The sequence below is a fragment of the Mangifera indica genome, chromosome 8, assembly GCF_011075055.1.
Source record: "Mangifera indica cultivar Alphonso chromosome 8, CATAS_Mindica_2.1, whole genome shotgun sequence".
Lineage (NCBI taxonomy): Eukaryota > Viridiplantae > Streptophyta > Magnoliopsida > Sapindales > Anacardiaceae > Mangifera > Mangifera indica.
In genome coordinates this window covers 13890229-13906540 of record NC_058144.1, presented here as the reverse complement: position 1 = coordinate 13906540, position 16312 = coordinate 13890229, and the positions used below count along the sequence as shown (strand labels likewise).

At 32.6% G+C, this 16312-nt stretch overlaps 1 protein-coding gene across 1 annotated transcript; it reads left to right on the top strand.

Moving 5' to 3' along the window:
* Positions 1 to 239: 239 nt before the first annotated feature.
* On the top strand, positions 240 to 1908 carry LOC123222755 (FCS-Like Zinc finger 8-like). The gene is made up of 3 exons (XM_044645695.1): positions 240 to 788; positions 887 to 1620; positions 1706 to 1908. Exons 2-3 carry the CDS (start codon positions 902 to 904, stop codon positions 1773 to 1775), a joined length of 789 nt encoding a protein of 262 aa, XP_044501630.1. The 5' UTR covers positions 240 to 788; positions 887 to 901; the 3' UTR covers positions 1776 to 1908.
* Positions 1909 to 16312: the final 14404 nt, after the last annotated feature.

Sequence of the window (16312 nt, the reverse complement as noted above, 5' to 3'; positions counted from 1 at the left end):
TATTATTATTATTTTTTGGTAAGTCATAATTCATAACAGTTAAAACAAAGACCAAGCCAAGGGAGAAGGGATAATCATGACAAAATAGCGAGAAAAAATATCTCCATGGTACACAGAAAAATAATAAATGGAAACAACGTCACGCAATTGGCTACATAACTTTAATTTTTATACAGCTGATTCTCATGCACACGGCTCTCAATCTTTCTCTTCAAAACCCAAACCCTTACGGCTTATCTATTCCCTTTCAACTGTACAGTTTTATCTTTCTCAATTACATTACTCTCCTTCTGTAAAGCAAAGTTTCATGCCCATACAAAAAGAGAAGGTAAAGTTGAGGAAGAGAGAAAGTGGTTTATCTTTTTCTTTTTGTGCGTCTTTCATGGGGAAGAGCGAAGCAATTTTTTCTCTTTCTGACTCAATTTAGCATCGGGACTTTATATAAAATACACTTCTTTTTGAAGCGGTTGTATCATATGAGTTGTTGTATGCGCGTGATTATGATGAGTACAAGAATTTATTCTTACAAAAACTAACAAAAACGTTGAGGAAACCCAGTTTTTATTCATTTGTTTTTACTTCGAACCTGGAGGCTACAGGGATTTAGGACCAATTTCAGCTTCCCAAGAGTGTCTGCCGTCAGTTTTTTTTTTTTTTTCTGGGTTTGTGTGTTAGACAGAAGAGTAGAACTCATAGAAACGCGTTCACAGTAAAGGTTCGTGAAATTTAAAGCCTCAGAAGCTTGATAATCATTGTGGTCTCTGCCTCGTTTTAATCTCCAGATTAAGGTGAGTTATCTTTTTAGTTTCTTCTTCTCCGTTAAATTCTTCATCTCCAAAACTGAATCGAATTTACATCTATCTATCTTTCTCTCCTTTTTGGGCAGAAAAACCATTCAGTAATGTTGAGAAATAGATCAAGAGCAGTGACGAGCAAGCAAAGTTTAATGGCGGATCATCACAGTTTTCAATCATCATTAAACTCTCAAAGCAACAAGAGACCGATCTCTTTCTTATTTTCTCCACGATTCCGAGCTTTGACAACAAATGGCCTCGCTGAAGCTGAAGTTGCCATAACTCCAACTTCATTCCTCGACTCAAAACCATTCTCTCCTATTTGCAACTTCATCTCCGATGACATATTGAAGTCTCCTCCTAAACATTCCAAGGGAAATTCAGAGTCTAAAGCCATTAGTACTCAAGGTCTTATTGACGTCTTAACTGACAATAAAACCATTGAGGAGAATCCTTCTAAACCAAACAACAAAAACGTTTTCTTTGGAAACAAACTAAGAGTTCAACTTTCTGCCATGCCTGTTTCTAATCCTTGTCCATCTCCATGTCCGTCCCAAAAATCTCCAGTTGTCGAAAGAGACGATGTTATTTCTCCAGGGTGTACTTCTGCGACAGAAATGGAGCTTTCTGAAGATTATACGTGCGTGATATCACATGGAGCGAATCCGAAAACTACTCACATATTTGACGACTGCATTATCGAGAGCTACTGTTCTTTATCTGAAAAATCCGACTTCTCAGGGGAGAATAATAACATTAATTTCCTCAGCTTTTGCCATACTTGCAGGAAGAATCTTGAACAGAAAAACGACGTTTACATCTACAGGTTTGCATGCTTAGTTATTTTTAGATGTATGATTTTATCTTGTTTAATCATAATTAATTGAGAATCTAATTTAATTGGAATGCAGGGGTGACAAAGCTTTCTGCAGTCAAGAATGCCGCTACCAAGAAATCCTGCTTGATGAACTGGAGAATTAATCTAGAATTTAATTCATGATGCTACCAATAAATTTTCCATTATTACCAATGTAGAGAGGAACAATAAAATTTATTTATTTTTCTTGTTATTTTTTCAAATAATGGAGAATATAATGTAAACTTATTTCTTTTACTCTGGCTAACTACTATTTATCACTGAGCCTGCTGAGTCCCACAGCTATTGTTTGGCAAGAAGAAGATAAAGAAGATGATGCATGATTGAAAACGTTAGCTTATTTTTGTTATATTATTAAATTTTGTTGTCAATTATATACCATGTATATGTTAATTGTTATTTGAGTCATAAAGATTTTTTTCTTCCTTTGATGGGTCTCCCCCTTTATCTTACCTCAGCTGATGGCCGTAATATTTTTTTTTATTATGGTTCAGTGATGAATACAATTTGCATACATACACCATGGTAGATAGATCCAAACTGGCTTTTTCAAGAAAAAAATCCAAATTTCTTGTCTTTTTCTGCACTGATTCACTGAACGGTTGGTCGGAATTTTTATTTTTCTTTTGTTATAGGAGGATTGAGAGTTACCGCTCACGAACCCACTCGCATGGGGGGTGGGCGGCGCCGGCGGCGGGGAATTAAATAAAATAGGCAAACTTTTTGGCTGTCTATACTTTTTAGCCCAACTTTTGTGGCTTTTTCTTTTATAAGTAAATCCATAATTTTTTATCAATAATACCCTTTTCACTTTATTTTACCTTCTCTTGATCATTTTTGTTTCTCAACACACCCAACAACAACACATGGTAGCAATGTTCTTTCTCCTACAACATCATCATATTTTAAGAAAATTTTATAACTTATATCAATATAAATTGAAACTTTTATTCAAAATTTGCAATAAAAACTTCTATTGACAAAAGTTCAAGCTTTGAAAGGTAATTTATGGAAGAGGTTGATGGTTTTTTTTTTTGTTTGTTGATAGCTAAATAATTACATTTCTTGTAGACAATCAGTATCTATTGTATTTGTCAAAGTAAAATAAGTTTTGATATTTAGATTGGAAGAAAAACTAGAAACGTAATTTCCTGAAAAACGAAATGTGTTTGCAAAGTTTGTTTTTGTGTTTTGCATTTTTTACAAATTTTGTGTTTTGCGTTTTGCATTTGTGTAGTTTGCATTATTTGCATTATAACAACAATGTAATTTTGCGTTTGTGGGTTAATCGTAATATACTGACACTGGTTGAATTTTTTTCGTTTAGGAAAATGGTTGAGGAAATATATATGCTTGGATATGTTGGGCAATATATTGATGGAGACGATAACACTTTGAAATATATTAGTGGGGTTCAAACATTGGTATCAATTGATGCGAAAATAAATTATGATTGATTCATAGAACCTGTATGTTCTCAATCAAGTATTGACTGAAGTTGCAATGATGTAAAACTTTATAGGCAAAACTTAACCATGTCCAATGATTTTTTGTATTTGTTAAAAGATGACTACGGTGTTTGGATTACAATGAGGTTATCCAAGGTACACAAAAGGAATTCATTATTTCTTGGTGTGGTAACAAGCCCTAAAGAAGCCAGAATTAACTATGAACAACAACATCCTGAACCATAACTAAGGGTTCACTCATCCCTAGCCATGGATGAAGTTCACTATTTGGATAACATATATAGGCAATTGGAAAGTGTGCCCAAAGGTGTTAAGGTTAGGGCTGGTTTGATGGCTTCCTCTCAAGATTAGGCATATGGTCAAAAAGGTCTAGAACCGTTATAGGGTACACCTAAGAAATGTTATAAGACTAGCGATGTTCTAACAAATGATTTTCAATCGAATGAAGAAGAATATGGTGGTTGTGATGATTAGGGTGATGATGGTGATGGTGATGATGGTAGTAGTGATGATAGTGGTAGTAATGATAATGATGGTGTTGATAGATGTAATGATGTAGGGGTTAATCCAAGTGGGTTAGCCCATGGAAGTTCAAATCATGACGTTCTAATGCATAATGAGCCTATTCTCAATAATGTGTAGATTCTAAATCCATTTTTGGTGGTTCAGAGTCTTATAGGGATGTGGAAAATGACAATGTTGCAATTCATTCAACTCTACCATGAGATTAAAGATTCAAAATGAATGATCGATTTACATGTAAACAAGTCTTAATAGAAACATTTCATAGAGGTGCATTAAAAATGGTTATTAGTTCAGAGTGACAAATTCAAAAAATAAAAAAAGTTAAAATGTTTGCATGAACATTGCAAATGGAAAGCACAAGGTATGAAGTTAAGTAACCATGACCTTTTCATACTGCGGAGGTTGAAAATGCACACTCGTCCTTGGGATACTATAATGTCTCACCATAGATAGGTTGGTAAAACGACATTTTGAAAAGGCCAAACGATTATTTCTCACCCAAGGTATGCTGCAATCTTAAGTTTCCACCCTTTAACTATAGAAACACCAAACACCCACCTCTGAGCAGTTAAAATTAACGGTGATAAGGGTAAAATCATCATTTTCTCTATAATATTAAAAATAAACTAAAATAGAATGTACTTTTGCCTCCTTAAAATTTAAAAACTAAAATTTTCCCCCAGCCTAAGTTTTAAAAAATTGCAGTTTCACCCTAGGGTTTCGTTTTGAAATCTCCAACGACATCTCCGACTCCATTACCAACGGCCTCTCCCTTCCGAAGCATTCTCTCCTTCTGGCGATCTCTTTCCTCTCATTTGGATGCCCGATCGGTGTCAGAGAATCCGTGGAAGACAAAGAACTTCGTCGGGGAAGACGAAGTTCTTCGTCTTCCCAAATCTCGTCTTCGTCGTCTTGGAAGATGATTTCTCTTTCCAAACGACATCTCTCTGCGCCGGATGGGTTGGGGTGGAGTTGAAGGGAGCTGTCGGTGGAAAAGAAACCATCGGGAAGGGGAGACGGTCGACGATGGCGCCAGAGAAAGTGAAAGGGTTTGGAAACCAAACCCTAGGGGGAAAAATTTGATCTTTTCAAACTTAGCTTAGGTAAAAAATGTTAGTTTTTAAACTTTTAGGGGGAAAATGAGATTAAATTTTTAGGGGTTAGGGTTTCGTTAAATTTAATCAGCTATGAGTAGGTGTTTGGTGTTTCCATAGTTAAAGGGTGGAAACTTGAGATTGTAGCATACCTTGGGTAGGAAATAGTCGTTTGGCCTTTTCAAAACTATTATAGTCTATATTTATCGTAGTTGAGCATGTCTATAAGCCGAAGGACATCATAATGGATGTGGCAAATAGGTACACACTTAAGCTTGGCGTGCCAAGAACTAAACTTTAAATGAGATTAGAGGTTCACTAAAGGAGTCGTTTAGACTATCACCAGCATATTGTTACAACTTAGAACAAAGAAACTTTAACACTGTTACATATATAGACATGAATGTGGATAATCAATTTCATTTTGTCTTTATGGCTTTAAAGTGCTTTATTAAAGCGTTTTGAGATTACTATCATCTTGTCATTTGTATTGATGGGGTATTCTTGGAAGGTTGATATTATGGTACACTTTTTATTATTATGGGTAAGGATGAAAATAATCAAAATTATTCATTGACATTTGGTTTTGAGGAAAATGAGAAAATGATAACTTGGACCCCGTTTCTTAGAACGTTACATAGGTGCATTAGTGATCTCCAAATTTAACAATCATTTTAGATAGACACCATACTATCACCCACTCTATGAGAGAGGTGTTCTCGAATGTATATCATAATTGGTGCCACAATCATACAAAGAGGAACCTAAGTAGTAGGTACAAACAAACAAAACATGTAGAAGGGTTTTTTTGGAAAGCCACGAAAGCTTATCATATACTAAATTTTGAGGAGACTATGCAAATGATTAATAATGAAAATCATATAGCGACCACTAATTTAAGGGGTTTTGACTATCAATAATGGGCTCAAGCTCACTTCCTCGACATTTGATATAATATAACGACCACAAACATTGTAAAGTCATTTAATGTCTTGGCATGATCAACGCAAAAGTTTCCTATCATGATGCTCCTTGAATTTTTGCATTCCACCTTATAGAAATGGTTTTATACCAAACACAACTTAGCAGGTTCATTGAATTTCATATATTATATTTTATTTGGACATTGATTACAATGATTTTTGGAAAATTAATAATATTTCAATATCTGTTTGATCACGTGAATGCTTGTAATCATCTCCTTACTCTGTGGGTCGAAGAGAAATTAGCTAGTCATATCCAAAAATCAACCAATATAATTATCAAGCAAATAACTATACTTAGATATGAAATGGATGGTATAGGTGAATCAATTATTAAACTTGATGTTTCTGTGAAAGAGTGTAGCTTTAATAAATTTCAACTATCATATGTAACATACACACACGTTGCATTGGTTGTCAGGTTCTAGATGCCTTCGAATTGTTATCAATGGGTGAGCAGGTACTATTTAATCAAAAATTCGAAAGCGATTTATGGGGAGAATGTAGAACCATTGGGAGATCCATATGAATGGGAACATCCTATGAAAATCCCTATGGTCCTGCCACCTCCTATAGAACGTCAACATTTTGACCACCTTTCTGAACAGAATAAAAGACCATCGCAAAGGGAGAAAGTACATCAAGTGGTTTGCATACGATGCCATGAGAGTGGATGCACTAGATTGATTTGTACAAATCCATTGCCATATAAGTAAGGGACGACATATATCTTGTGTTAGTCATGGGAATATAGCTATTAGTTATGGATAGTGATTCAATTAGTTATATGGGATGTTCCGAAAAGTAGGTATGATTACCATCTAGTTATCATAGATTACAATTATGTTCCATTTCTTAATGCACTTACTTTTGCTTTTGGTATTGTAGGGAGCAATAAAGCCAAAGGCTACAGAAGATGATATCAGTCGTACATATGTCATAAACTTGTTATAATTAAAAATTGTTACATTGTCATGACAAAATCATGTATATTTTCATTAATTTTAATTGTGTGAAAAATTTTGGTATAGTTTCCCCTATAATATAGGCATTTTCCATTGTATATTTCATCCTTGCTTTAAACAAGTAGTAACAATCAAAAGACATTCCATATATGCATTCAATCCAATCAAACTTTTTTTCAAACACCATCAATTCAATCTGTAAGCTAATCTAATCAACAATTTTCACATCATATCAATTTAATCTCATCAATTCAACTCAAAGCTAAGCAAGTTATATTAGTTTCACAACATATCAACTCCACATAGTCATGTATCCATGTAATCATATATCCAAAAAAATATAAATAGAATCAAATATAAATACAAATATAAATATAATCAGTCATGGAAAATATGTCACAAAATATCAACACCTTAAAGATAAATCAAACATTACATCTATGCATGAAAATCTTAAAGGCTATAATATTGTGCATTTGGACGACATCTTTGACAGCAAAGTCAAATTAGCATTCAATGGCAAGGTACTTTATCATCCTGAGTGTGAAGACCCTACAATCGTTTGATGTTGTACCCTACTGGGGAACATTGGTGTATTGGCCAAGCGTGAATGATCTCCCAATAGCTAGTCATACTAATAATGGATAGGAGGAGATGATAGCGTGTCATCTTCTCGTTAAACCTCTTCTTAGACCCTATGAAGTTCTTTGATGAGTAATAAATAGTAAGGGTTTATGCTTTGAAGTCTAGTTCACTACGTGCCCAATACTGATAATTATAGTTAACCAGAATGTATACCAATACCAACGATAATCACTTCGTTATCATGAACAATATGTGTAATGTCTAGAAGTTAATATATAATTATAATGTTTAACATATGTCATACTTTATCCACTTGAGCCCATAAGGTGAAGTCTCAATCTTTCGTCAGATCACTTTTCCTTTCAATGGGATCGAGTAGACATCAGGGCCATTCAAAGTTATCCTATCTAAACATTTCCTAATCTTGTAGTACACGTGGCAGCCACCCATTGAAGGATTTATCAATGCATATCCAAGTCATATTTGGGAATGAATGTCCTAACATGACTAGGTAGTTGTCAATGTGTTGAAACATAAGACATTATGTGTTGACAACTTTCATACCTCATCTGATATCTAGTGTTTATCTTTAAAAAGCCTATTCCACCATCCAATTTCTTGTAGAGGTCATGCAAAAAAGTTGATGTTGTGTCATTAGCATCTGCTCCCTCGTACCATTGCAAAAATTCAACAATATGAAGTAGTTCCTCACTTTGTTCTGACGGTTGGCTAACTTTCTATAGCTGTTTGTGTCTCAATAGGTCGATAAAAAAGTTGAGGAGTGAACAACCTTTCTTGATAATTCTTCCTTATAATGTCTTTTGGGTACCTAATTGAGGCTATATTGGTCTCTTCTGGGGCCACAATTAAGGACAACCTTAGACAAGATTACAACCTCTTGAGGGATAGTATCCTCATAGGAAGACAACTCAATTATGACATCGACTCAGTCTATATTATAATGAAAAATATTATCGCTGAAGTCCATGGTTAACCACAGTAATGTAAAGAATAAATAAATATTCATCAAGGAAAACTAACCTTGTCTATAAGGTGGCATAATATATGCACTGCAGCTTTGTAACTTTAGCTTCAAAATAAGCATGGCATTCATCAAACTTTCTAAAATATCGCTCTATGTATTCATAAAACCATGAATAAGATCCTCAAATCAAGCAATATTAGTGTGAAATGATGACACCAATATAGGTTCGATAGGAACGACATAAGAGGATGTTGTATTGATCGATCAGTTAGGAAGACATCGGTGTGATTAGATTACAAATCAATGTTTCATCGATAGATCAGAGAGATATAAACAAGGGATATGTGGATTGATATGGTGATAGGTAAACCAATGGAGTAGTCCATTTGAACGTGATTAGACTACATACAAGTGTACTTCGATATGGTCATGAAAAGGGGATTAGATGTTTTGGAATATAGAATATAACTATGGTCATGATCAGGTTCTTCTATGTGACCCATGTATTCCAAGACATCTCTGTATAATAACAATAAATGGTCATAACGTACCCAAGAAACATAAAAAATGTTATCAACATTTTCCTACCCTAGGCATTTAAGAGTCCTCAATTTCAACATTAGGGAGATTCTATCTTTGAACTTGCAAACCATGAAACCCTTTTAATTCTTGAGAGTTTTGTACATCCAAAAGTACACAAAAAATACATTGTTAGTTTTTGTACATAATTATTCATAAAATCTAAAGGCAATATAAGCCATTATCTTATACTTCAGTTACCTGAAATGCCACTGCATATCCCATTAATGCATAGGTTTGCACTAAGATGCCTTGGTTGTACGTTTGATGCTCATTCAAAAATTCTTGATACCTTATCTCCACAGCCCAACTCATAAACTCGATGGTTAGCCTTTAAACTATTGTTCCCCATAGATGTCTATTGAACACATCCTAATCATTAACTAGTTGCATGATGCATTCTAATATCACTTTTCTATTATCTATTCCCAAAAATCTATAATGGATCAAATACAAGGCGGCTAATTTAACTGTTTCGTCATCATTGTTACCCTATGACCTAGAATGACAAGCTTTGGAGAAGATACCATAGGTCACATATTTGGCACCCAAGAAGTACCTTTCTCTTAACTGTGTTATCCATGTCATTGTTATGTAATCACCCATATTTGTCTCTTTACTAAACCTCAACCCAATCACCTAGGCAAACTCAACTGAGCTAAATCAATAGTCACCCTTATTGAGTCTAAACCAAAAAAACTCTCCCGGTTCCTCACTGTTCACTTGTTGGAAAAGTACATACTGCATAAGAGTTGAACTAAATGCATGTACTTCAAGATCCAAAAGTTGTCTAAAGCATGTTTGCCTAAACATCTCCTTTCAGGCTAGATATAGTTGTGGCCTTATGTGTTTTATTATGTGTTTGTGACTTCAAATATTTATTAAAACCCTGAAAGTATGACATCATGGTATTGCCTCTTCTCGACTCATAATTTAATTGGAAATCTCTATAATATAAAACTTCAAAATATTAATTATTAATTAAAAATGAAAATTAAACATATAAAACCATAAACATCATTCTTTGAATAGTAACTTTTGCACATAATAGTGATTTACGAACACATTTGCATTTGTGCACGTGACTGCACTTATGTTTGTGTATGCATTTCTACAAATTTGTGCATCTTGCGCACTGATTACATCTGTATCAATGAAAACAAATTCAAGCAAAATTCAACAAAATCACAAGTATTAAATGACTAAATATACCAAATAAATCATCAAAATACCATTTCTAACATTTTACCCCTAAAATACTAACCAAATTAACACTAAATCAACCGAATTACAGTTTGCAACTAAAAACCCTAACTACCACCACAGCTGGCCCTATTTAATCTAATCGTAGTTCAAACCACTACTATTGACATCAACAATATCATACAAATCGAGGGTTGCTAGATGGACGAGAAAAATCAAATAAACACATTTCATGTAACAATCGACTATCTATTAAAAAGACAAATAAATAATCAAACTCACCTCAAAATCCATTTTCAAAAGGGTAGGTGATTATCAGATGTTCAAACTGTAAGAATGCAGTCATTGGTTGTGAGTAATTTCTAATTTGTGATTGTGTTTTTTGTGTTTGCTAAGAAAACAAAGTATGCGTTTTTATGTTTGCTTAGAAAAGAAAGTTTGTATTTTTACTTTTGGATTTTAACACTAGGGGCAAATTTGGTAAACTTTATCTCATTTGCTTAGAAAAGTAACACTTTACTGTTTTAGCTTAAAAAGGTATAACAAGTTTGTCTTTTGCTTATTTTATTTAATTTTTTTGTATATGCAATTCTTTGAGACTTATTTAACTTACAGGAAAAACTAATTGTTATGATAATAACAATTTCTTAGTGATAAAAAAACAAAAATCTTTTAATTATAAGAAGTGACTTTTGATTTGTTTCTATGTAATTTTATTATAATTTTACTTTTATTTATTAATTTTCAAGAATAAAAATACTTTTGTATTAAATTAAAATAATAAGTGAATTTAAAAATTTTATTGTGATTATTTTATCTATACTAAATTAATTATTAAGATAAAAATATCTTTACTCTAAATCAAAATTATACTTCCACACACCTACCATTACACTGCCACGATAACCATCCACCACCAAGGATTGTAGAAATCATTGGAAGAAATCAAGCTGTAATCCTTCTTTAAATCTTTCTTGTTCAATTGATCAACATTATCAATTCCAACACTGATTTATGATTTGTCTGTATCAGATTGATCATTGTCTAAATGCTTCAACAAAAATAAGATCAAGACAATATAAGAAAACCAATAGGACTTTTTCATCGTGATAAGAGGAGATGAAGATCGATTTAATTGATGTCATTAAAATCTCTTATTCAAGCTTACCACCATTTGATTTAATGTAATTTCCCCTTGTCATTTCTTCTCTAACATAATTTTTCACTACCTCCACACATTTAATTACATTTAACATATTTAAATATATTTAAGTAAAATAAATTCTTAGTATTTTTATTACTATCAATCAAACACAATAATTATGTATATATTTCAATCTCACCAAACACAATGCTAATTTGCTCATCAATCTTTCAAAAAATCTATCTTAGTGGTGATATTTTATGGGAGGATAATTATCTAAATGTTTTGTTCAAGTTTTAAATATGATTATAGACCTAACAAAACAGACGAATTATCTGTGATACCCACAGGTACCTATTCTAAAAACAGGTATGGGTTTGAGTTAACTCTAGAAAAGCAAATCTAAGAGATATGATAAACAAATCCAAGATGGGAAGCAAAAATGGTTGTTTATTATTATTACTTTTTTGTTGAGTTCAATGTAAATCAATTTAAGCTTAAGATAGGGATGATTTGTATCTGCAGCAACTAATACCTATTTTACTGTTATCTTAAAGCTTAAGAACCAAAGCCTTCTAAAACAATATTCATCATCCACCTACTCTTTCAAAAATCATATCAAATTGATAGAAGTCATGTATCAAACTCATTATAATCCAAGTATTGATATAAATATTTTTACTCTTATTTTGTCAGAACATTTTGTAGGGTTTTTCAAGGAGCCAATAACGAGCTGCACAAAGAAATTAAAAAATTAAAAATCAAACAATCCTAAAAAACCCCAACCAAGATACCTATTTTAATCACAAAATTCATGAAACTTGCAAAACACTCATAAAGTGTTTTAGAATTTATACTTGCATCGATGGCTCTTTTGAACTTTATGTGGCTTGAGATAGTACGCTATCCAACCTCATGAGGCAGTGTCTTAGTAGCTATGTAGAGCACAAACATAGAAAAGAGAAAATCTAGGTAAAGAGGTTGTTAAGGCTCTTTAATTGGACGAATGCGTTCACAAAAAGGAGAAAACAGAGAGTGGTTGCTACGGTTCTCTATGTTTTTTTGTGTTATATCTGTTTCTCAAACTCACATTTTAATTTATATGTGCAAATATTCGAGCACAACTGGAATTTCAATCAAGCATGACACTTAATAATACACATGCATAATTGGCATGTAAACATGCACAGTCGGCATTAACCAAAAACACTTGCACGATTGGCTTCACATGTGTGCAAGCTAGCATGGCCAAAAGCTTGCACGACTAGCCATATGTGTATGTTAGGCAACATGCTTTTTATTCATGATGTTAGTTAGCATCATGCATGTGTATGGTTGACACTATCCTACCAAGTGCACAGTTGTCACATTAAGGTGCATGGTTATGCGCTTGGTCAAAGTATGGTCAATTGGGTTTTTAGGTAGACTCAAACCATTTGTAGCTTTCTTTTGACCCCAAACACTAGGATTGTCAATAAACAATCTTCAACTCTGAGTTCCATTCAACTCCTTTATACATGTGAGGCATTAGCTTTCTATTGAGTCAGTAATGTTTATATTGGAACTGAATCTAAACACAAACCAAGATTGACCTTTAGCAAAGCATTATAACCACTCAGATTTCAAGTGTCAGTAAACATCTCTTAAGCTTTTATAATATAACAGTTATGTGCAATTTTATCTTTTCATTAACCAATATCTCTCAAGGTTGAGACATAGAAATGTGTCTATTTTAATAGTTTCTCATATGAATTGATACACATAATTGACCAACACAAATTAGGCAGTAACTTTATCCCACTGTGGTTACAGATTGAAGCAATCCTAAATTTCATTTAGTATTCTCATGTGAGATATCTTTTCTTATGCTTAAGAATGATAAATTCTTTATCTATCAACCATAACCTCCATGTATTTCATGATATGGTTAATTACTACCTTTATAGTTACTCCAATTATAGTGGCACATTAGATAAAGTCAAACCATACCAATCCTTACATGTACTGGTTTGTTAACCTCAAGTCAAAAGATCATATACACCTATGGTGTTTAAAGAATTCATTTTATAGACATTGGAGCAACCATCCATATGGAAATTTTCTGGTTAGGTCAATCTAATGAACACATCTACAACATGCATCTATCTGTTGCACCAAGTTATCTATAACAGTTTCAATACGTGAGAATTATCATTGCTTTTGGTAGAGTCGCTCAACACTATGATAATCTCATTATCATTACACATGCCTTTTTTTCATTGCAATGTTGGCATTAAGAATGTTTTTAGAATGGTCACTTAATGTGTACTTAGGTTCTCATGATCAATCCTTTGAACCTCTTATCACAATTCTACTATTTCAAGGATATGTTATTCATACAATCCTATAATTAAACACATATGAATAGAATAATAATAAATACTTTTATTAATGATTAATATAAAATTACATCAATAAATATCAAATACGATTGGCTTTAGGGCACCAAACCTAATAATCTCTCATTTGCACTATAGTCAATCGGTCATACATCTAATGCCAAATTCAGTGACATGTTTATTATGCTTTTGCTGTAACAGAGGTTTTGCTAATGAATTAGCCAAATTGTCATCTATATCAATCTTTGATATTTGTATATCACATCATTGAACAATCTCTCAGATTAGGTAATATCATTTGAGTATGTGTTTAGACCTCTAATAAGACAGTAACTTTTGTGCCTAAGCAATGGCTTTGTTGTTGTTGGTATAGAGCTCAATCGACTCGGTTATGCTCAGAACCACTTCAAGTTTAATCACAAACTTCGTGATTCATACAACCTTTTTTACCATTTTTGAGAGGACAATGTGTTCAAACTTTTTCATAGAATCAGCCAATGTATTTTGCTTAAAGCTTTTCTACGTAACTATACCACCATTCAAATAAAACACAAACCCTGATTAGGATTTATAATCATCTCGATCATTTTGGAAACTGGTGTTATAATAGCATTTAGTAATCAAATTCCTCTCCATAAACCAATAACGCATTCTTAGTCCTTCTCAAGTACTTCATGATGTTTTTAATAGTCATTTAGTATTTTTCACCTAGATCAGATTGATCTTGAATACAAGTGTTTAAGATATATGAGACATTGATAACGTTATTAATTGTCATTACTTTGATTTCTAATTTCCTTATGTTGTTTGAAAATTTAATGCAAGCTAATGGAATTATTTATCTTTTTATAATTAGAAAGCTTTGAGCATTTTCTGAGTAAGTTGGGCCAAGAAGTCTAAAATTGAAGTAGATTTACGAATCAAAAAAATCTGTGATGCTGACTAGGCGTGGACATGTGAAATAATGAGAACAGATTTCAAAATTTAAATTTGGATATCCAGATCAACTGAGATATTCCAAAAAAGTCAAAGAATTGTTTCCTAGAAAAGGGTGACTTTTAGCTAGAAAAAAAGATTATTTTAGATAGATAAGGAACGATTTTTTTTGGGGGAAGGATATATATCTTTTCCTTTCTTTTTGGGAAGATATATGTTATTTTTGTTTGGCTAGATTAGGAGATTATTATTGACTTTTATTTTCGGATCTAAGTTAGGGGGGGGGGGGGAGTGTGTGTGTGTGTGTGTATATATATATATATATTTATTTATTTATTTATTTATTTATTTTTATTTTGCTGGATCATTATCATCATTGGAGGATTAGAGAGCTAAACATGGTTTATAGTGGTTGAATATTTTTTCTTGGTTGAAGAGATCTAAAACCATGGAACTACAAGAATTGTGAGATTAATTTTTGTTCTTTAAGCTTGTTTTAATTATTGAAGTATTGATTATTTTTCTTGATTATTTATTATGATTGTATTAGTTGATTGCTAAAGCGCACGATTAGTTTATTGATTAATATGATCTACTGCTAGTTTAAATGTTGAATCCGTATTCAATCCATCTAATCGAAGTGGCAATTGGGATTTATTATTTGCTGCATCAAAAACTATAATTCCTAGGGAAGATACTTAACTAAATTAAATACAACGTCATACGCTCGTGTTATCTTGTTTCGTTGGTTTTCTAATTTTTAATGCTATTGTTTAATTAAATTCGAGATCGTATCCAAGTTGTTAATCAATAAGGGTTAATTGGAATACATGTTTTTGGATAACTAATCAGAAGGAAGGGCAGGTAATTATTACCGCAACGAATATTTGAATAATTAACTCGATATTTTTGGATGTCAATGATCAATCGTAATTCCAATTAGATCAAGGTTTGTTTAATTGATTATTTATTTTAGATTATTTCATCGAATTTTATTTACTACTTTTAATTATAATTAGTATTCAATTCCGAAATCCCTTAGTTTCCTTACTTTAGCGTGATTTGTAGCAGCTTACTAGTTGGAACTCTTCGAGAGAATGATCCCTACTTTCCTTTACTATATTTTTGTTGTAAGAATTTAGGATTTTAATTTGGGTGTCGACGACAACACTTACCAAATTTTGGTGTTGTTGCTAAGGAGTTTTTAATTGTATATTCGTTACACGATCTTTAAAGCAAGCTAATTTATAATTTGATCCATAGATTAAAAAGACTACAAAAGGGTTGAGAAAGAAATTGAAAAAACGACTGCAAACGTACAGATCTGCTCATGAAACAAAAGAAAACATGGCTGAGAATCAAACTTTAAGAGAGCTTGCTGCTCCAAATTTGAACTAATAACCACACTGCATTACTTTTCCTAATTTAGATGTTAATAATACATTTGAATTAAAATCTAGACTAATCTATCTTTTATCTATTTTTGCATCTCTACAGGTGAAGATCCTCATAAACATTTAAAGGAATTTCATGTAGTGTGCACAGACATAAAACCGAATAAAGTGACTGAAGAACAAATCAAGATGTGAGTCTTCCCTTTCTCTTTGAAAAATGATACATAAGATTGGCTTTATTATCTACCTGCTAAAAGCTTCACCACTTGGCATAAGATGAAGAAGTTGTTTCTGGAGAAATTTTTTCCAACTTTAAAAGCTGTCAACATTAGGAAGGAAATTTGTGCCATTAGACATCTTACTAGAGAGTCTTTATACGAATATTGGAAGCACTTTAAAAA